The sequence below is a fragment of the Dermacentor silvarum genome, chromosome 7, assembly GCF_013339745.2.
Source record: "Dermacentor silvarum isolate Dsil-2018 chromosome 7, BIME_Dsil_1.4, whole genome shotgun sequence".
Lineage (NCBI taxonomy): Eukaryota > Metazoa > Arthropoda > Arachnida > Ixodida > Ixodidae > Dermacentor > Dermacentor silvarum.
This window is the reverse complement of record NC_051160.1, coordinates 40,462,589-40,485,934: the sequence shown is the minus strand read 5'-3', so window position 1 is coordinate 40,485,934 and position 23,346 is coordinate 40,462,589. Positions and strand designations below refer to the sequence as shown.

The 23,346-nt window shown below is 43.9% G+C and overlaps 1 protein-coding gene and 1 long non-coding RNA gene across 2 annotated transcripts in view; one reads left to right on the top strand and one right to left on the bottom strand.

Moving 5' to 3' along the window:
• Window positions 1–298: 298 nt before the first annotated feature.
• The window catches only part of LOC119457937 (polyribonucleotide nucleotidyltransferase 1, mitochondrial-like), a 55,046-nt gene continuing 31,998 nt past the window's right edge, over window positions 299–23,346 (bottom strand). Inside the window, exons 15-23 of the mRNA XM_049670570.1 lie at window positions 23,011–23,174; window positions 22,216–22,287; window positions 21,496–21,559; window positions 15,535–15,618; window positions 13,539–13,622; window positions 12,367–12,473; window positions 10,428–10,483; window positions 8,733–8,811; window positions 299–1,424 (exon numbers count right to left, since the gene is read on the bottom strand). Coding sequence (XP_049526527.1) covers window positions 1,278–1,424; window positions 8,733–8,811; window positions 10,428–10,483; window positions 12,367–12,473; window positions 13,539–13,622; window positions 15,535–15,618; window positions 21,496–21,559; window positions 22,216–22,287; window positions 23,011–23,174 — 857 coding nt within the window. The 3' untranslated portion in view covers window positions 299–1,277. The remainder of the gene's footprint in view (window positions 1,425–8,732; window positions 8,812–10,427; window positions 10,484–12,366; window positions 12,474–13,538; window positions 13,623–15,534; window positions 15,619–21,495; window positions 21,560–22,215; window positions 22,288–23,010; window positions 23,175–23,346) is intronic.
• LOC125946713 (uncharacterized) lies at window positions 8,714–12,443 on the top strand. The gene is made up of 3 exons (XR_007467803.1): window positions 8,714–8,827; window positions 9,557–9,629; window positions 12,344–12,443. It is a non-coding gene; the product is annotated as an uncharacterized LOC125946713 (long non-coding RNA).

Genomic DNA, 23,346 nt, shown 5'->3' with positions numbered 1-23,346 from the left:
GCTGTCTACCGTGAATGCCTATATACCAAGTTTGTCAATGCACTTAGTGAGCGGAAGGGCGAAAGCTCCAAACAGAATTCACTCAACACAGACCAAACTGACATCACAACATCAAGTTCATACTGGCCAATATTTCTGCACTTTGCGATGACACCTTTTGGGCAGTGCAACGTCAAAACTCATGACACTGTAGTGACCTCGACACAATAAAATTTTATGTAAATATTGTTCAATTGAGGCAAAGCACTGAGCAAAATTTTGTAAACAAGTCTTCAGTACTAACGAACAACAAAATTTATTTTAGCATTCAAATAATTTTTTTCTGCCGTTTTGCCCAAATACTACTTGGGTATTTTTCCGGGGCCTTCACGTCCCGAACATCAGTTGGCAACTGTATATTATAATAGGGGTGTGCAAATGGTAATTTTTGAGACCAAACAGACTACAAATCGAATAGTGCCAGAATCGAATTGAACATTGAATACTTTTCACATAGTTTTCTAATAATGAACAGCCGCTTTCACATAAAATGATGTTCCAATTCTAATGTTCATAAAATCAGCAAGTTTCTGTCATTACATTGCACATCATAAAGCGTTTGAGCACAGCTGAAGCATAAGGAACAAATCAGTGGTTTGTTCCCATACACAGGACTCCTCGAAGAGTGTCAATGATCGCTGTATAGCCAGTAACGTCTGGCTCCGTAGGTGATGTAGCCTGCTCCACTGCATAAGTTCTCATGTTTTATGCCTATACTATACCCGCGGGAATAAAATTCATTGTACTTTTGCTCGAGCTTTATATTTTCTTGCGCACAGTTGAGGCTTTGTAATATTGAAAAACTATTAAAAAATTACTCGAACTTACGAATAATGACAACTCGATTCGAAGATTGATTCAAATAGGGCACTATTTGATTAATTATGCAAAAATTTCCAGTATTACTACACACATAATAAATAAACCAGAATACAAGCTGTCATTTTCGAACTTTTGGTAGTTGCCAGACACTGTAGAATGTTTCAATCCTCTGAAAGTAATACAAGCTCTATAGAAATTTATGCGCATAAATTTTTATTTCCTATACACTTTTCCTTTTTTGGCTATGACAGTGATTTATGTACATCTATATATCAAGAGGCTCTCGCTTAGGATGCTGTGGATACAATTTACACCGGCGCAGGGCAGCGTACGCTGCTGCTGCACAGAGAGATGAATGAGGCTGGCCACGAAGGAAGCACAGGCGATGGACATTAGCTCCTGGCCACCACACCACCTCAGGACAGATTTCTTATGACGCTCGATGGAGGAGTCTGCAGCACCTTGCGTGACAGCCGCATCTTGCCGCTCACGGGATCGCGGCCAAAGTACTTGACAGTGATCTCTTGGCCCTCTTCCAGACCCAGGACACTTGGATGGCTAACCTGGGGGGTATTAAGGAAAGATAAGAAATACAGATATGAGCGATAAAGTGAGATAAGGAGGATAAATCAGACACTGTTCATGATTATTTAGCAGTGAAGCAATGAAAGGATGAGTAAGAAAAAGAAAAACAGAACAGTTTGACTCCACTGTTATTAACGTGCTTCCCAGCATCAAACAGTTAAGAGTCAGCCTTTCGCGTGCTTTTCTTAGATGTGTAGAATGCTATGCTGTTACACAATTACGAGTAATCAACTGAGGATACGAAATACAGTTAAACCTGGATATAACGAAATTGACAAATTCCCGAAAAACTTCGTTATAAAGAGGATTTCGTTATATGCAGGTTCGGCACAAAAATTCGAAAAAGAAACGCTTACCGTATTTACTCGATTCTAACGCGCCCTCAATTGTAACGCGCACCCGTTTTCCGTTTTCGTTGAAGCACTCATCCTTGGAATGTCACACCAGGTACCGGATGCGTGGCCGCATGTCGTTTCGCACAAGCGCGAGGCATCGGAAACGAAGAGCGAGCGTCATGATAGCGTCGTATAGTGTTACAGTAGAACCCCGCTGTTACGTTCCCGGGGGCTGCGTTTTCCCGGCTGTTACGTCGTTTTCGGCCAGTCCCGGCACAGCTCCCATAGAACCCAATGCATTGGTAACCCCGCTATTGCGTCGCAACTGTGGGACCGTTCCCGCTGCCACCCCGCGCCGGCCCAAGCGGCCATTTTGACTTTTCATGTCGCTTGGCTTGGTGGCTTGACGATGGCATTTGCCGCCCAAAGTGCCGGGGGCGACAACTATGACGTATTTTCGGTTTCCGCCAGCAAAAGTATGGCCCTTGAGATCCGTATTTGCTATATAAATATGGTGTCTATGACGCGTTGTGGCCCTAAAATTGGTTTTGGCTCATAGATATTCCGTATAAAGTCAGAGTGATAACGCAGTCGCCGCGCGCCGTATGCTGTATGTGCGAGTGAAAACGTGCGAGGGGAGCCGACGACCGCGTCTAGATCTCGCGCGCAGCAAGAAAAGCAGGGAGGAAGTGCGCCTTCTTCCGTTGCGCTCGAGGCACCGGCGAGGAAGCGAGGGGGGAGGGATAGCGGGCTGGCGTTGTACTGTACTCTGGCATCAACTGCGATACTGCACGGCGGCGCCCGTATCTTGAAAGTGATCTGCGTTGGGGCAGAGTCTAGCAGTGTAGGTGCGTCGGCGGCTTGTAGCTTTGTGCGTGCTGTGTGTTCTCGGCGCTCAGTTTGCGTTGAAGCGATAGACAACAGCACCGAAAGTCACTTCGCTCGCTTCTTCAGCGGCGCTTCCACACGCCGCTAGCGTTTGACAGCGCGTGTCCGCGCTCATCGAGTGTGATATGTCACAGTGTGTACCAGCGCGTCGGCAACATCACCTGGAAAAGGAGAGAGTGTCAGCTTGGCGGGCTAGGCCAGCTGCAGCAAGCGGTAGGATCAGGTTTGAATGAAGGGAGGGGGAAAGGTCACGCCCGCGGCGGCAAGATCGCCGGGTCGAAGGATGCAGGCCGGCCTCGCACACGCATGCACACGTGCGCTCGCTTCGCATTCTGTCGCGGTGGCAAATGTGCTTCCGCTTGTTGCTCGTGCAAAAATGACAAAATTTGGGGCGAAATCTCTTGGTTGTCGGAGGGGAAAATTCGTTATATCGAGGGAGTCTCCCGCTGCCACTTCGTTACGTAGAGGTCTCAAATACATGTGCTTCTATGGAGTAACGGCGGGGAATAGAAAAACTTCGTTATATCCAGGAATTCGTTATATGGAGGTTCGTTATAAGCAGGTTTAACTGTATAAATCCAAGCTTTTGACAAGTTGATGATTCATACTTAATGATGCAATAGTACTGCTTATTACGCCAAAGAAGCGAGAGTGACACATACATTGTTCTGTTTGTTACATGCTGCATCTGTCCCTTTCACTTCTGTCACATCTTCAAGCAGAAATGTTGAGCTGTCAGCTTACAGGTTACAGCAGCAATTCCAAGATTCATTACACTCCTGGAAGAAGCCCTTCAACGTGCCAATGGCAATTTGTAAACATTTATGGTGACCCCAAAATACTCCAGCATTTTCTCCGGTACGCTGCTCCCAACAAGCACATTATTTCTATGAATTTCATTTTCATATGCATAGAAGTTCCCAAATACAAAATTTCTTAGTCCCCCAGCAAGCACCCAAGATGCCTGATTAGCACAAACTTGATAATTTCCTGCAGTGCCCCCAAGGCACATACAAATTTAAGATCTATCCCAGCATGAGCCCGCCAGCCTATCTGTTTCTGCCAAGCTTAACTTTTAGATGCCTCATATAGTTCTGAAACAGTGAACTGCCAAAAACCACACAGAGCTCCAAAGTGCAATTAAGTTAACTTTGGCACTTTCTTACAAATTACTTCACTCATATTTCCCAATGATTCCACAAATTTTTGTCTTAGAACGACTGAAAGCTGAGCTAGTTGGTACGGATTCATAATGCAAAAAGGTAAGGCATGCAGACACGGACACAAGCGAAGTGGACAACATGAACGCCGACTATCAACTGAAGGAAGCACTGAGGCAAAAAAAAGAAGACACAAAACTCATCTGCGCATGCTCTGAAATGGTAGCACCACGTGTCAATCAGGTATACGTGCCGGTCTTTTTGTTGTCATTTGAAGTCAACCTTCTCAGCTCCATATGTCACAATAACAGCCCCATTGTAAAACCAAGATGACTTACAACAAATTTAGGTAATCTACCATCTGGAAACTGCTCAGTGGGTAGAACACCTTAAACAGCTATTTGGTTCATCATTAAGGCAGGAAATAACTATGCAAATGCAGAGAAAGGGACATTAGACAAGAAGAAACATAGAAACAACACTTAAATTCCGGGGTTTTACGTGCCAACATCATGATACAACTATAAGACACGCCATAGTGGGAGGCTCTGGATTAATTTCGACCACCCCGAGTTCTTTAAAGGGACACTAAAGGAAAATACTAAGTCAAGCTAATGTGATGGATTAGTGCTCGAGTATATCTAAGGCACCAATATTATCGCAAACAGAGCCTTACTAATCAAGAAATTGAGGTAAATGCAGGACGCGATTAGAGACTCCCCCGGGACATTCAAGTACTTGCCCGATGACGAAGGCACTCTTAATTTAAATCCTGTCTTTACTCAACCACTAGTTATAAAAACTTTATTGTATTGCAAATTATAAAACCCACAAGGCCCACTTACAAGGTCCCATGTAGGACCTTGTAAGTGGGTAGGTATTTTACAAATAAAGAAAATAAAAAAATGCTACTTGCCCAGTTCTATTTCATTTTCAGAAAAAAGAGCTCATTGACATTACCCTTCACAACTACGCGGGCGGTCGAAAATTTTTGTGTTCACTGGACTCTGTGCCGCCTGCGCTTTCGCATTTCAGTAACTTCGTCATCGCGTAGTGCTGCGCTGGTTTTGCTGGCTCATGGAACTCGCACAAACAGCAAGTAGCAGAGAATTCCACTTCCATTTAATGTCACGGGATGCCTGAACGGTGCACGCTACTTGACCAAAAGCAGTTGCAGTGGCGCAGCATCGTACCACTGTCTGTCGGGCGCCGTTTTACTCACCGACGGCAGCAAAGGGCGGTGATGGCGTATGCAACGTCACCATTCCCCGATTGGCATGGTGGGAGACTTGAATTGCGATAAAGATATTCGGGCACATCAGATGCAATTTTCTCGTAAAATAATTCTTTTCTTGGCACGAAACAAGCGTTGCGGGGTTCATGGAATGGTAGTCGACTTCATACTTGCCTTTAGTGTCCCTTTAACCTGTTCAGTGTCACTGGCATACTAGTACGTTTCCATGTTTCTGTCCCGCCATGTTACCGACAAACGTGTACGTTCTCAATTCTCTCCCCTTGGATACCAAGTGTGCATTTTTCACTAACCATGTAATTTTTTTCCCCTTTTGCATAACCAATAGTAAACTGTTGTGTTCATTTTATACTATCAGAGAAAAAAAAAAAGACGATTACCTCCAAAAAACCCAAACGCTGAAAGGGTTAACGTACAACTAAATATACAGTATTTGCCCAATTCTAATTTACCTCCAAATCTAACACGCACCCAAAAGGGAATTCTAGAAATAGCGTACCCAAGCAGATTTGCATATTCGAAAACCCAAATTCCAATGTATGCCCTCTGTGATCTTCTGTGCTCTCCTTGCATTCTTTTGTAAGCACAGCCATTCGCGTCCCGTAACTTTCGGTACGAAAAATCTAGAACCCAAAAACTTTAGCAGGTTCAAGCAAGAAAACGAAAGTGCACCTGAATGTAACATACCCCTGATTTATAAAAGAAACATATAGCATGATCCTTACGTTCATGCAAAAAAAAAAAGAAGAGATGTGCAAAATTTACCTTCACAGCAGATATATTTGTTTTTAATGAGCTTTCATAACGAAAGCAGCGCATCGTGATCACCATTTGTGCTTCAGTGGCCACAGATACCAAGCACGCAGGGACGGTATTCTCTAGCAATCACTTTCAGAGTACTACTATTCCTGTCGCAAGACTTCGCATGACTGCATCAGACTTGTTGAAGTATGCATCAGACTTGTTGAAGTATGCAGCTGACGGTGTTCCTGGCACTGTGTGCATATAGCGAGCTCAGCACAGTGCCAAAAACGCTGGTGGCCATATGTGCTGATGCATCCGGCGCCAAGTCGTGTGAAACCTGGCGAAAGTGATAGTACTTTTGATTGATGGAGAGTAATGCTCTAGGTTATAGTTGAGCACAAAATTAACCCACAGAAACCTTCATCAGGGTGCCTACCAAGTTGACATTTCCAAATTCCTTGAGTTTTCCAGGTTCTCCCTGACTGCCATTGCAAAATTCCCCGAGTGACACAGAACTTTGTTTTATGTCAAGATGGGCTGACACCATGTCGCCCGATGCTTTCACTCTCTAGTAAGCATGTTAAAATTAAAAACTACTTAATCCAGTGTGAATAGTAACGAGTAGTGTTTATTTTATTCAAAAAGAAAACAGAAGGAAGGGGTTATTAAAATGCACAGCTAAAAAATATATTCGAAAAAAAAAGGTAATACCTAATGCAAATCGAGTCAACATTTTCAAATACGAATAAAAAGGAGATGCATACAGAAGCAAATACTTTCGAATGCGAGCTATTTCTATCAACTGATGGCAAGCTCATTGGTATGAGGCCCGAACTTTGTCACAATTGAGATTCTCTCAGCAACTGGAAAGTCAACCTTAACTGTCCTGACTTACTCTCAGCCTGCGCATAACACCACAGTGTTGCGTTTCCCTGCTTTACAGAGCTTATTTTCATTTAAATGAGGGATACCTTCATCTCGGCGTCAGCCAACACTTTGTTTTTTGAGCTCAAGCTCCTTCAAATAAACGGTGGCACACTGCCTTTCTCGCTCATTCCTCAATGCGCCCGTCTTTTCTGTTCTCATCCTCCTTCCACCGCGTGTTCGCCCCACAGATCATTTGAAGCATCCTCTTGATCAGTTTTACAGTCAATGTCCTGTTTTTCGGGATCCCTAGGGGTCGCGAAAACGTCCGAAAAATCGGGCAGTCCGAAAAAATGATTGCATGTCTTTTACTGCCCTTAATGGCTCAAATCGCCACAGGCACGTACAAAAAAGCTCTGAAGGCCGGCCAGTACACTTACGAGGCATATCGGTGCTCGTACTGTGACAGGAGACAGCCGGTGCACGTGTGTATAATTAAGGAATACATGCTGTGTCCCTTGACAATTGCCCCTTCCCACGCTTGCTAAACTTCACCGTGTAACATTGCTATATTGAGGCGAAGCTGACTTTCGGAAACTGGCATTAGGCAACGCGCCGTGCTTTCCGAGCTTCGAATCCAGTCGCGAGTATTACAAAGGCGGAGTTGGTGCCATTGCTGGCACCAGCGAATTCTTTCAGTGAGAAACATGACACTGAACACCAAGAAGCTTAATATCGAATGTCGAAGCAGCTCGGGCTGAGTTGCCACGGAGGTGGCTACGGCTGCCAGAAGATCTGCGTGCGAGAGCGGTGGTTCGAGGCGGCGAGATAATCGAAATGGCGGTGGTGGTGGCTTTGATTAATGCTGTTCTCGCACCTGCGGTCACGGCAAAAAGTCTGGAAAATCGGACAGCGAAGGGCTCTTGCGTCCGAAATTTCAGACATTCTTATACATTGACTCTATGGGGCGCGTAGTGGTGCCGTGAAGCCGTCCGTAATTATCAGGCATGTCCGAAAAATCGGTCGTTGACTTACACTGGCAACTCCTCCAGCCGACGACACGGTGTCAAAGACGATTCGTTACGATTTCTCTCTGTTACTGGAGCCAACATTAGCATAACTTTCGTTCCCTTTCAATAAAGTTACAGCTAATTTTCCCTGAGAGAAGCACAAGTTCCCTGAGTTTTCCCCAAGTATTTATAGACTATTCAAAATCCCTGAGAATTCCCGGCTCTCCCGGTTTTCCCAGTTGGTAGACACCCTCAATCATGAAAACATGCTCTGTCACCAGCTTGCGATAGCGATGACGCCGCATTTGACGGCTCTGACGGTCAACGGCTGTTGCCAACGCCACGATCGCGGCTCTGGTTTCGTGTTCGACTGTAACGAGCAGGCAATTTTCAGACCCATTTTCTCTGAAAAAATGTGCACATTAGATTTGGATACATAGGGTAAGTAGTACATGAGCGTTTTTGCATTTCAGCCTCAGTGAAATGTGGCCGCTGTGGACGGGATCGAAGCTGCAACCTTGTGCTCACCAACGTATTGCTACAACCACAGAGCCACCGTAACGGGTGTTTTCTCGGCTCCTGCACTCTGAAATGCCAGTCCCATTTGGCTTCCATAGGGTCATGCGAATTAGCCTCCTGTTTGTCCTGTTTGTTAAACCTGCTTTTCTGGCTGTTACAACCAATAAACAGCGACTGCGCACCATCGACATGACATTGTCTGTTGGTGGCACATCTAGACTGGCCGCGACATGTCGCCGCTGAAAACAGTTACTTCGCAGGTTTTCATTACTTTATTTCAATATTTTCAATTTAGCGAGTTATCAATAGTTTGCTGGCTTCCTCTTCTACTTCAAATAATGCTTTGTGTGAGAGTAGCTCTTGCATTATCCGCAGTGCTGCTGCAAGAATTATGGGCAGTTACATTTTTCGGATAATGCGTTTTTTTTTTTCTGCAGTCCGCTACGAAACAGATGACCGAAGTCCTGCTATATATGTACAACAGCATTTGCACATGAGGATGGGGGGAACTGACCTTTCTCTGGTCGAGCTGAGAGATGTGAAGAAGCGTCGGCGTCATCGTCGGGTACAGCGTCACCATCACGCCCGATTCCCTGCAAGCGAGCAGGGGTGAGCAGCTTTCAACCATTTGCTAGTCTCCACGACTTTGAAAGACCACGCTGCAACTAAACATATGCATCGCTCACATATATCATAACTTCTTCCCGCAGTAAGAATGAGACCAGCATGTTAAACCCTCACGGTCATGAGGGTATACCCAATTTGTGGCCGTTTCAATCAGAAGCCATAATGTACATTTTTGACACCACACAGAAGCACTCAGGTAAAGAAACGCATGGTAAGCGATTTATATCAGAAAGTTTCTTTCGTTTCCTTAGCCGCTCAACAGTACTTGAGCCCTATGTGATAGTGCTTGAAGTGCTCTCCTGGGTGGAGGTGAGGATTTGCACTGCAGGTCTGTAGAGTACTCATCGTCACTTTCTTCTAAAGCACCCTCATCTCAAGACGTTTGCTGACCATCTGAAGGCGGAATACATTCATCTTCAATACTAAAATAATCTTCTGATTCACCGAATTCACGTGAGTTTCATCCATAAAGCCCACTTCAGAAATCATCGCCATCCTGTCAGTGCTTTGTGCCGAAAATTCCGCACGAAAATGCCTTCAAGTGCCGCCGAAAAAGTGCTGCACTTGTGTGGAGACATTGCAAAATGCATTGTTTAGTTTAAAACTTTCCTAAAGCTGGCACTACCAACCCAAATAATTAGTAAATACAAGCATGCGTGCCTGTCGGGCGCTTCTTGACATCTGGCCAGAACTGATATTTGCACATTGCAGGAAGGGCCCGATACATGACCGCAAATGGCCAAGAGCTTCAAGCTCATCATTGATCATATGGCCTACCAAAAATGTGAGCACATAATTTTTTTTTTACACATTAGGTGGTTCCAGAGTGAAAAACTGCCAGAGGGGCCTCCTGTTTTGTATGGAAGAAATAAATGTACTGAGCATACAGTGCCCGTACAAAAGTTAGAAAAAAATTGACTTGCATTATCAAGTCAATTGCAAAGTGAAAAGCAAGTGTGACAATTGCAAGCATGACAATTGCAAGTGACAAATTGACAAAAGCATGACAATTGCAAGTGAAACTGCTGTATGATCACCGACAACGGGAAATCAATGGGCAGTAGATTTCAAATGCCACCAGCTGAGGCCGCAATCTAGGATGAAAATGCTTGGCAACAAACCGCCATGCCTGTCTCTATGTGTTCAGGCAAAGAGAATGCGCTTTTAACCGAACAAGTTCCAGATATTAGACTCTTTGTCCACGTACATAGAGCTGCTCTTGTTAGCACATACCTTTCCACCTGATCAAGCAAGCAGCTTTTCAGGTTCGTCAGCAACTAATTCCTGACAAAAATTCAGTTTAGAATTTTAGAATGTATTCTGTTACAAGGATTTTGTTGGGTCTGACAAGGATATCACTTGCGAAAGGTTCTCTAAATATGCGCATCAAAGAACTGCCCACAAAATGTCATCACAAATAAAAATGAATGACTTTTCCCAAGTTTGCACGACCACTTCGTCTTTATCGGCATGGAATGCGGCAGTCTTATATTACTTACAAATTTAAGGTGTGAAAATTCAGATTAAAATTTCTATGACAGCAGTCACTCGCAATCAGTCCATCAATGCCACAACCGCTCACCTGATCTCGACTATCTTGGCTGTGTACACCGCTCCAAACTCAAGAGTTGGCTCACGCTAATAAAGACAGAAACAAAAAATAGGTGTTACAGACTGCAAAACAATCAGAAAGAAAAAAAGAAAAAAAAAAGCATAACTCATTGCGCATATTGCCAACCAATTCCTAATAATATAAATGTAAAATCAAATACAGACAAACCTTAATATAATGAAGTCGCGCCTAACACGAAATACCTCCATTAGATATGATAACTGTTATAAGCACACATTTATTACACGCTTGTATCCTCAAGTAAAATTTTTTATTTATTTAGTCACTATATGCAAAAAGTCGTTATATCTAGAGGTGTGCGAATACCGAATAGTAGTAGATTTCAAATCGAACATCGAATGGAATCAAGAAAAAGACAAGCCAAATATTGAATATCAGAAAATGTGTTACAAAATTTCACGAACTCCACAACGTGAATTCCAGAGTTCGGGTGCGGTGTGTACGATCCCCGCATTGGGCTAAGGTTGAGGAGGGCATGCAGTAAGGCAGCAGTGATCGCAGAGACAAAGCCCGTGTCTGGGTCAGCCAGGGCGCCATGTCTGCGGTGCGCTCGGCGCTCCTTTTGCATCGAAAACAACGAAGTGAGTTGCTCACTTACGCGGCATTGAACATGAGGAACTCCGTGGTGCACGCGAGATGTGGTACTGCATGGGCCTCTACAGCAAATATTCGAAAAATCGAATTATTCGAATGTTCACTATTTGATTCGACTCGATGGTATTCAAGTATTCGCACACCCTTAGCTAAATCTGCTTGCGACAGCGACACTCAGCTACATGTTCTTTTTGATACGACAAGCTGGCCAACTATCTTATTATTATGCCAGTAACTGATCATTATGTGTTCCTCATCATACTAATAATAAAGACTGTTACAAACACATTGATTACGTTCTTCGACGCAACTCAGTTAGCAAATATTTTATTTTTATGCTGTAACAAATTGGAGCCAGTTATTGTTAGGTAAATATCACATTCCAGTCACTCGTCATTTTTTATACATCATGGCCACAAGTTATGCAATGACACTAACTAGCCATACACCAACTGAATCTCCTCAAACAAAGCTTTCTAGATGTGAATGGTTTTCAAAATTTGCATGTACAGCAAAGGTTGGAGGCTGTTACCGATTTTCAATGTCTACGCGAATCTAACAAATGCAGAATTTCTGCCAGAAAGTCTAAAAAAATTACACCATCTTCCCGTAGGGGAACCCTGAGTAGTATGCGAAGCAGCCGTGGGGTCGACTCAAGTTCCCATTACGCGAGCCCTCATTGCATCAGTAGCAGCTTCTCGGCGGCGTTGACGTTTCCTTTCGGCTTCGCGAGCCCGAAGTTCTGGATCGGCCTGTCGCTGCTGCCGTTTCGTGGCAGCGGCTCGAGCCCTCTTCTCCGCAGCGCTGTCCACGGCGCTGACGCTGGCGCTGTCCGTGGCACTCATCGCGGCGTTGCGGGAGGAGAATGAGAGGAGCAGAGCGCGCGCACGCATCGTTATACCGCGAGCTACAGTGGCACCCCCCAGCGGAGTATGCAGCGCCTACCATCGCGCCTCTAACCTAAGCTGCTTCGCATTATCGCGCGCGGAGCCGCAGGTGTTGCCATTCGTTGCGCAATCGGGAGAGGAGAGGAGCGTCGGAGAGGAGGAATGCCGAGAGGAGAAGAGATGAGACAAGGAGAGGAGGGGGAGGAGGATGTGCATGCGCAGTGCGGGTGTGGACGCCGCACGGCGGAGGGAGGGACATAGCCCCAACCATAAGATGCTTCGCATCTAAAAGAAAAGAAAGAACCTTATCTGAGCTTTCTGCAATAAAGAAAGTGTGTTGCACATGTTTTTTGTTTTGTTTGTTTTCCATGCAACCTACACTAGGGTCAAATCAGAACACTGCGCACCTCTTCCTTGAGGAACTGCTCAACCATTTCTTTTGCTTCATTCATGGCATCCTGGTTCGGCGCAAACATCTCGAAGCAAGTGTCATCGATTGCCGACAGCTGAACACCTGCAAGAAAGACAGAGGGGAGGAAAAAGAGTTTTAAAGAGCAACACCCTGCAACATTGAAAGCAAGCTGTGTAAAAATATTTTTTAAAAAATACTGTCATCAACCTGAAAGTAACACAAAGCAACAAAGAGAACCCATCTGGGTTTCTCAAAACTACAAAAGCTATGCAGCTGAAAAATTGGTCTTGGTTGAGGGATCAAACCCACGGTCATGATTCTTTAGTCATGGTTTTTCTGATTCTATTCTTTTTTTTTGCATTTTGTCCGTGGCCATAGCGACACTTTGCCCACGTTATAAAAATGGGATCAACCAGCCGTGAACAGGATGAAAAGAGTGGCATAGCATCGAGCGAAAGGCATCGCTACAAAATTGCCGTCTTGAGCTTATGAGAAGGCTAGGAGATGGCAGCACGAGGCCTAATTTATTGGAACTCAAAAGTGCCGGAAAAAAAGCAAACCAACTATTTCGGAAATCCGCGAAGTGGAGTAATTTTCATGAACGACAAAGCTTTATGACCATTTTCTCTTTCTTGAACCTTGCTCCATTTAGGGTATTTCCACAGAACCGATTTGTTCAGTCAACTGTGTGTCTGCATAAAATTAAATACCACAGTTGAACCAGGATATATCGAATTCAGGTATACTGAATTATTATCCATATCATATATAGTCAACGTCCGATTTTTTGGACTCCCTAAGGGTCGCGAAAACGTCCGAAAAATCGGGCAGTAAAAAAAAAATGAATGCATGCCTTTTACTGTCCCCAAGGGTTGAAATCGCCACAGGCGCTTCTGAAATAGCCTCTAAAGGTCTGCCAGTACACTTATGAGATGTATCGGTGCTCGTACTATAATAAGCAACGGCAAGTGCAAATAATGATTTGCACTTTGCTGTCTGCTATTATATGTGTGCGTTATAGAACCCAATCTTTTTTTCTGTCCATCAGAAGGTCGATGTCACCAGGTGCAGAAAAATGCAGCAGGAGGTTATACGTGCAAAAATACAGTACAAGTTGAATAGAACAGTTGCAATAGCTATAATAATTTTTAAATTATACTACTGCACCTGTTTCGGCAGTCAGCTTCTTCAGGTTGTGGCCTCCAAGACCAACGAAGCGTGCCCGCTGATGCACTGGAACTTCCAACCTCTCTGAGTGGGAGAAAAAAAGCATGTTTTTTTTTTTTGCATGTGGATAAGGAAATTCAGGCTCTCTGAAACAATCGTAAAACAGTATGAAAGAAGTTCTTATTTCTTACGGTATACTTGGGTGGTTGTTTGAGAGTACTCTGGCCATGCTACGAAAGTTGTGAAAAACAGCTTTAACACTACATTATGAGAACAACCCAATACGGAAGTGATGGTTCTGCTTTCTTATCATCACTTGAGCATGTCTATGCTAGCAGTAACGCTTAGTTGCTTTTTTTTACTTGAACTTTGCAGTGCCGCCAGAGCTCTCTGAAAAGACAACCCGAAAATGCCGTGTTTTCTTACTCCAACTTATACCCCTGTCAAGCGGGCAAGTTAAGTGCACTTACGGGGGAGTGCACTTTGGGACCTTGAGTGACACTTTAGGCTACGTGGTTCTAAACGGGAAAACAGAGCGCACTCGCAGTAAAAACAAAAAAATATGGCGACATACCACGAGCGTGTTTTGTGAAGATGTAGATTAAAAAGAAAAGTACTTCTAAGAAGTGATTGTTTTATTAATAAGACAAGCTTAATCTATGTTTTTTCAACAAGAAACGAAAATATTTTTTTATTAAGAGAGTGTGGCAAGTCAATGCCGGCCAAGAAAAGTGCCCAACCAATTCAGAACGACATAGCGACGTGCGACGAGGCTGCATTTGATCCTGCTAGAACAAAATATGAGCGTTTTTTAGGCTATTATCTGTGCGCAAGAGCTGTTCAACCACTAAAATGAACTTCTGTGTCCTTTTTTTATGCATTACATTTTGTACCATTGAAACCGCTGGCGGTGAGGCTACGCACTCGGCCAGCAAAGTGCGTTCCGTGAACGCACATCGACGGGAGTACACTCTTCTGTGAGTGACACTCCACTTGCGACATTTAGATTTGGTAAAGTGCAGTTAAACCGAGTGACAATCTCCGTAAGTGAACTTTACTTGCCCGCTTGACAGGGGTATTAATGCACATAAGAACGGCACCGCACAGGGCTTGTACCAAGACACGTGCCTCTATCGGAAAAATACGCAAACTCGATGCCTCTTTATATTTCAAACATGGAGTAATTTTCAACACGAAAAGTTACACACAGCATGCTGATAATCTCTTTCAGGGATCACAGGGGAAAGGTCACCATTCAAGATGACCCTCAGAAATATTACAGTTGCTGACTGCCACTGATTTGAAACATGAAACAAAGGATTTGATTCAGTTTTTGATTTACGTGCATAACAAAAGAACATCCACCTCCTTCAAATGCTTTTTCATTAAAACCCTCAGACAATATCAACCTGTTTCAAAGTCCTGTCGAGACTGTATTACCGGAAATCCAATGTGCAGTTTGCGTGGCCTTGAAATACAGGAATGCCTTTGCACAAAGCCATGTGAACTGTGACGTTGCAGCCTGTTCCCCTAGTCCAAAGTCTATGGCAGACGCACGATAGACCCTTTACAAAGTGACTGGATGGCTTTGCCGCAATGCACATAGCCCAGAACATGGCTGCGAATGCATTTCTAAAAGACCGATTAATCTGTAGCGAGTGCTTTGTCACTGTTTTGCGCATTCGGCCCCATCAGATTTAATAGACAAAAGCAAGAATGACACACAAACAGACCAGTAATCACTCTTTTAGCAACGAGCTGGCCACCATATTTTGGACAATTATGCACAAAGAGAAAGCTAGAGCGGCCCTTTTCTAAAGGATGTATTTAACCGACCTACAACTCTTCTTTGCTAGTACAGGGTTTATCAGACACCGAATTGTTCAAACTGGACAGAACACCCGCAGCAATTCATTTTTATAAGCCACGTGAAGAAAACATGGAAGGAACATGAACTGTTTTTTTTTTTTAAACTTCATCGCACGAAGGAACTTACCAGAGACCGGCCAGTTGTCTTTTTTCAGAGTCCTCGGTTTGCTGATCACTTCGTTCATGATCTTGAGGACCTCAGACTTCCCTTCTGAAGATTTAAGAAATGATCGAATATGTGTTCAAGTTTTTTCTTCATGCATGTTATCACAATGCAGTGACAGCAGGTTAGGCTATGGGTTTTTTAACGTCCTGAAGCTACTCAAGGGATATGAGAGGCGCTTCATTGATGGAGGCTCTAGGTAAATTTCGACCAGCTGGGGTGCTTTTTTAACCTGTATCTAAATCTAATTACTGCACGAGTGTTTTCGCATTCCCCCCCCCCCCCCCCCCTTATTGATTGCAAAATCAAACCTGAGACTTCGAGTGACAGTCTGAAACTTGACAAAAAAAAAAAAGAATGTTTTAAGTCCACTAGGATCCTCTAATGAAATACAGAATTATATTCGAAATATAAAATTCAACTGAGCGTCACAAAATTCCATGTAGCGTGTACTTGCAATGAAATAGACCAGTGGTTCTCAAATGGGGGTCCGCGAAACCCGTCAGCAAAAGAGGGGTGTTCGAATATTATCGAATAGTATATTTTTAATATTCCAATTACCTAGATTCGAATATGTTTGAATATTCGGTTGGATGTGGTTATTCAAATCAAATCAAATATATTGCGGCTGTGCAGGAGCAAACACTATTAGCATTTGTTTCTATCTAAGAATAGTGGGGCGATATTGTGCTGAATTTTGTGAGAATTTCGTGCTGCTGGCGATATTTCGCCCGTAAAGCACACTTTACAGTGTGCCACTGAAAGTCTCAAGTTTGCGGAAAAGCCAGCCTCTGGTAGCAAGGGGCACTAGTTTGCGGAAAGCAATTCTATTATTGTTTTTTTTTTTGCAGCCTTATTCCCAATTTTGAGCATATTGCTTGACAGCAAGTGTGATGAGTGACGACTGGCACAGGGTCAAATGCCTCCGAGTATACGGGCATTTGATGCGGAACAAGGCACAGGTCGGCAAGGACAGGCCAGTGGGAATTACCAAATTTTCCAAGTTAACAGGAGCCAAATGCACAATGTTTTAGTATAATGGCTTACTAGTCTAGTTTTGTAACACTGACAATGTTACAACATATCAAATTAACCCAACTTGCTAATAAATGCATGTGTATATCATTATTCGATATTTGATTTACTATTTGAAGCTGAAGTAGTATATTCGTATTCGATTCGTATTCGAAAATTCTGTTATTCGCACACCCCTAAAAAAAGCTGTCTAAATTGTGCGCTTTTTAGGCCATTTACTTTAGCCTTGACTCATTCCCAGTTCCAGACTTGCTCCCAAAACTGCGGCAGCAATCCGCATAAGATAACAAAAAAATAAAAGACAACAGAGTGTTCGTTGCCAATTTTGTTCATCATAAAAAAAATGAACCTTTGACCCCCCCAACCACCCGTCACTGCAAAGGGTCCCCCATCACTTCCGCCGGTTCACAAGGGGTCCCTAACACATCCATGGCTGAGAACCGCTGAAATAGACAATACAAATCTGATATTCAATAACTTGTCGTCATATTTAACCCTCTGAGTGTCGCTCCCTAGATAAGTGGGGCCGCCACCCTTACAGAGCCCCTGCCACTCAAGTATACCCGTTTTGTGTTTTCAGCACACTCCCTGCCTCCGCAAAAGTAACTCATGCAAAAAAAATAACACTGCGCGCCTGTTGTGCCAGCTTATGGACAGGTCATCTAAACCAAGGAACTCGTCTCACTGCTCTGTCACTATTAACAGCCAAAGAACGTGTCCTGTCACTATTTCACGACATCGCAGCCACAATTCACTAGTGTGGCAGGTCCATCCACACTTAGACAGGCTAAGAGATTTATGAATACTTGATGAATTATGAATCAAAAGAAACCGACGACGAATAACCAGTTCCTACGTAGCATGAAATGTCCGTTGAGCCAACAAGACCGAAAAAAAAGGAAATGGCCGGGACCAAGTATCGGAAAAGCAATCGTGACCATGACTAGCGTGGTATGTCCATCCATCTGGACAACGACAAATGAAGGAATTTCTGAACAGTTCACAAATAGTGAAATAGGAGAAAACGGCGAAAAAAATACAGCTTTTATAGAGCATCAAATGTCCACTGAACCAACACGTGAAATAAACCTGAAAGGGGCTGTACACAGTCTACGCTCGTTACAACGGACCTGCGTACAACAGACTTTCGGATATAACAGACCATATTTTCAACCTTAGTTTGCTTTACCTATTTTATTAATGCAACAAAGTTCGCTTTTAACGGACCACGCAACAACTAACTATTGGCTACAGTGGACGAAATTAGCAGCAATTTTTTTTAAATTCGGGCACATAAAACATATTTTTGCCGTGTCGACACAGGCTGACAACAGACTTGAGAGGGTCAGCTGATGACTACGGCTCAATCTCATGCGCGCGAGGGGGGAAGGCAGGGTGGCAGCATGCCGTCTTCTTTCGTGCACGAGGCAAGGGGGGGGGGGGCAGGCGAGGGAGACGTGGCGTTCTACTCCGGCGGCTGCTGCTTACGGCGCGGCCGTGTGGGCGCCGTATCTTGAAAGCGATCTGCGATGTGGACAAGGTGCGCCCCATGCCGGTAGCTTCATATGCGCTGTGCTTTCGACATTTAGTTTGTGTTGAAGCGAGAGGCAGCATGAAGGACAATTCGCTCGCTGCTGCTGCCATGCTTCCCACTCAAGCGTTTTGACAGCAACTTTCCGTGGTCATTAAGCGAGATGTGTTCACGTTTACCTGCGCACATGACACCGTGCATGTTAATTTGGTTAGTATGCCTGTGTTTACAACTTTATACGGCCGTTAAAATTACTATCCTTACCTCATATAGCTGTCTACTAATTGGCTATCGCAATCAATGCTTCGAAGCGCCTGTCGAGCGAAACTGCAACTCTTTTTTTTTTTTTTGCTTTTAGCTTGAGACGTTAGTCCTTCACTCTTTCAATAACGTTGTTAAGACATTGCGACCAAAGTTTCGGAAGTAAGGCGTTTTGGATATTACGGACTTTGGACAAAACGGACATTTTTTGTCGGGTTATCAGGGTCCGTTGTAATGAGAGTCGACTGTCGCAGTTGGGGAAAAAACTTGGCAGTCAAAGGGTTAAGAAAAAAGATTTGCTTAACTCCCAGGAAATGTTCGGTTGAATATTTAGGTTGACCTGTGCTTGCCTATCCATGCATATTCCCATTTTTGTGTGTGTGTTTTGTGGCCTCATTTGGTATGCTTAACCTATGTACACTGATGTTGCGGATGAATGTTTTGATTTCCCTTAGCAGCATCTTATTTAAGGCATTCATTCTTTACATTAAGGAAGAAGTTCAGTGTTAAACCAAAAATTTGTTCAAATCTTTATTCTTCAAGTCATGGTGCAGAAAATTTGTAGATATATGTATTTTATGTGCTTATGTTGAATAAGAGGTGAATTTTTGCTTATCTCATCTGGTCCTCATTTTATGCAAGTTTCTCAAATTTTGTTGAACAGTGCATCAATGGCATCTGCATGACTCAAGAAAAGCAATAAGCCAACCTTATTGCTTTGTCTAGACTAGAACAAGAGTAGCAAGACTTCAAAGTTTACACTCGGGAAAGTGTTCTTCCGAGTTTAACTCCAAAGTATGGCAACTTCTTTTCTGGGATAAAGAAAGCAATAAGGTTGGACTTATCGCACTTCCTGGTTCATGTAGAAACCTTTGATGTGCTGGTTAGCGAAATTTAAGAAACTTGCACAAAATTACAAACCAAATGAGTTAAATCGAAACAAAAATTGTCTTCACATTTCAAGTAAGTACCAGATGCACAAGATATTTGAGAAAACAACGCTTGGCTTCAGGCAGAGAAGAATATCTCCAGTAAAAAATGGACATATTTTCACCAAACTTTGGGAAGTACTACTCTTACAGTTTATTTCCTCAATTACTCAACGATTCCGCCATCCGCAGCAATAACCGATTCAATTCGGCTTTGAAAACGGCTGTTTGCACGGATCAGGTGGTCCTTAGAGACCGCCATTAAGTTAGCAATGGCGGCCTTCAGTGAGTATTTTGTATTATGTGGCTGTTTGTTGGCCTCTCTCTCAACGACTCCCCAGGCATAGTAGTCGAGCGGATTTAAATCTGGAGAACTAGGAGGCCACAAGTTAGAAGTGACGTGGCCGTAGAAGTTGTCAGCCAACCACTCCTGGGTGACGCAGGCGGTGTGGGCGGGAGCGGAATCTTGCTGAAAGACACAAGGTGTTCTTTTCCAAACAGTCTCTATCCAGGGCTTTACAACAGTGGCAAGCACCTCCACGTACGCGGTAGCATTAATGCGGAGTTCTTCAGCAAAACAGTGTGGTGGCATGACATCACCCTCGTTGCTGAAGACTGCTAACACCATCACAGACAACGCAACTTTTGTGTGCATCACTGTAGCCACCTCATCAGCGCTTGCGCAAAGCCACCTATCGTTACGGTGTTAAATTTTTTGTCTTGGTCAAAGCTCTTTTCATCTGAAAAAAAACCCCAAAAACAGAGCATTCCAGGCTCCTCAGGTCTCTTCAGCTTGCTTAGCAAGCGCTTGGACCGGAGCAGACGATTCTCCCGAGTTTTATCGGACATGAATTGCCCCCTCCTCATGACATAGGAATGGTACCTCAAGTCCTCGTGCACAGCGAGCCTGACAGTCGACTCTGCGACTTGGAGCTTCTTTGCAATGGCCCGCATTGACTTCCTTGGGTCGTCACTCACAATGACTTGCAACCGCCGGAGAAAATCAGCGATTCTGACGACGTCTTACCGCTGACTCTGCTTTTTCCTTTTCGCCACAGGTGCCACGTCACTGCCAGAACACATCAGTTGTGTTCACACCTTGTAAACGAAAGACTTCGCAATGTTCAGAAAGGTGGCAATTTTTAAGTCACTGTGCTGTGCAGCCAGAGCGACGAGGACTGCATGGTGTTTCATTTCCTGCGTCAACCTGTACACTTCCATCTTTGAACAAACTGCACAGTATGAATGATAAGGGGTCAACCAACAAGACACCGCACGCCTAGATAGATATGATGAGCCTACTGGTCTCTATGGCGATATGAAATAGTGTTCTCAAATACCTCGCACACCCAGTACATAAAATCGTATATACGGTTGAATCCGCTTGTAATGATCCCAGATATAAGAATTAATTGGTTATAATGACCACATTTCGTTGCATTAACGATTTTATGACCCTTCCTATTGAAACTGCGTCGTAATGGGCACTGTAATGTTACGACAAACACTTGAAACCTGGTCGTGGTAAAAGGAAGGGCGCATGCAAAGTTCTCAAGTACGGAATCATGACAGATCTGGGCACATGGCAGTGCGCCCCTAGCTCTGAAAATACTGAAAATCCCAATTTTCAGACCATCCCAAATTTCAGACCAAAGTGGTGTCGAATTGTAACTACTGACACCAGCTTCAGTGCCATTAATTTTGGCGCGTGTTGAAGGGCAAGTTCACATATAATTAATTATTCATACAAAGAGTCCTTTTCGTGGAGGTATGGAGGTCGTTATAAATAAGGGCGACTCCATCTACAAGTTTTCAGCACCCTAACTACAAGAAAAAATATTTTTTCAAATTTTGGTCTAAGGCCCACTCCCCCTTTGTACGCAATCTCTACTGAAGCCACGTCTATTCACTGCAGCTATCAGTCGAATTGCTGTGTACTTGCACAGATTCACTCGATTAAAATGCCTAAATTGAAAATGTCTTTTTCTGAAATTTTATTAAAAATCTGCTATCCACTAAATAAGTATTTTTGCACCAAACAAGTGTTTACCCCACTAGACTTGGCAGAAAATAAAAGTGTTACAATGGCAAGAGCTGTGCAAGCAACACAACAATAATGGTCCGCAATTCTCATACAATAAAATGTTTGGTGAACAGGAGCAAACTTACCAGTGGCTTGCTGAATGGCCTCCATGACAACTTTCAGAGGAAGCCCCGGAATCTTGATGTCAGCCTGTGTGTTATCAAAAAGAAAGAAGAAAAAAGGTACAATAAATTTAAAGGAGTATAGTTATATCTCAATACTGAACTTAAAAGGCCATGCACCAGATTTAGGCATGGCAAAACAGAAAAGCACGGTGCACAGATCACACGCTAACTGCGCCTGCAAAGCGTAAAACCGCTCCACGGCGTGAAAACAGCTGAAATTTCTAACAAAAGCCTGCGTGTGCTTCCTCTCAAGGGAGCCCCACTTCCAGCTGGATAATTCAGGTCACACGCATAAATGCCTCTACGTCAGATGCACTGCCTTCAACATCACCAATCATGACACATGCGACTTCGGTAAATCGTCCAATGCGGAACGTGGAAAACCAGCTCTGGTAGCATGCCACACATTTCCATTGAAAGGGCAACTTAAATTAATTAAACCTAGGATAGTTGTTGCCAAACTAAGGCGTATTGCAGCAAGTATTTTAATGTTCGTAGCCGGACAATTCCAATGGGGATTTCGGCTTCAGCCATTTCGTGAAAGCTTCACGTGGAGCGAGTGAGCACAGTTGGGAACAGGTCACGCATGATCTTGTGATATGCAATCCACGACCTCAAATCAGATCATGATTCAGTTTGTTGTGAAATCCACTTTACAGAAAGAAATTTCGAACAGCATACCTGGAGCGCTGTGATTCCTTTCTTGGTACCTGCCATCTTGAAGTCCATGTCTCCCAAATAGTCCTCAATGCCCTAGAAGGAACAGTAGGTGCAGGACTTCAATGCCAGCCATAAAGTGACAGCTTTAAGTTTGGCGTTTACATTAGGGCAGGTTTCTTTATTACTTGCGATAGAAAGTTAAGCATAGTGGTTGCATTCATTCGTGTCATTTTGCCCCTTGCTTGTCATATGTTCCTCTGAGATATGTAACCATACAAGGTTTTACTTTTCTTTTATTTCAGGAGGAGTTTACTTAATGCTGACACCACTTCCTGCCACCTTGTCCGAAACCTTATATTTAGTCGTATGCTTAATAATGTTAAAGAAAGAGAAAGGAAAAAGATGCAAAGGTGTGCACTAATATCTCAGAGACAACAGCTGTCACTCACCGAGTGCTTGCTAGATGGCAACACAATAACCCCATTTCAGAACACAGAGGCGCTTCTTATCTGTATCTTCGTAACTCCCTAACAAGGTGCATCACATCTGTGCCTAGGTGGCGCAAATTGACACGTCAACATGCACAACAAGTGTCAACTGACAAGCAAGAGCACATACGTTAAAGGGATGGAAATGGGACTTGAACTAGCCATTGCAAGTCCTTTCAGTCGCAATTTTATGCAAAGAGCCTTGAGGTTTCTGGTCAGTAAAAGTACATAATTCATTGCCTGCTGATAAAATTAAGCTTATCATTGCTCAAAGACACAGCAAAGTTAGGTCTCGCCATGAACGAAGCAAGCAGAGCTAACTCCTCACCAAGATGTCGGTGAGCAGCCGGTAGTCAGCAAGCTCGTAAGAGCGCTCCGGATCTGGCACAGTGACGAGGCCAACAGCAACGCCTGCCGCAGCTGCCGAAATAGGCACTCCAGCATCCATCAGAGCAAGACTCCCACCGCAAACGCTCGCCATAGATGAGGACCCTGCAGCATAATGTTGACAGTGGAGGCAGGCAGGTTCACAACAGTTGGCCAACACGTACAGTCGGCGTCAAAAGTTAGCGAACTGGGAGATCCGAGGAAATGCTTAACTTTCTAGCAGTTTGTGACCGCTGGAAGTCACTATTGAAGTCACTATTGAAGCAACTTACGGGAA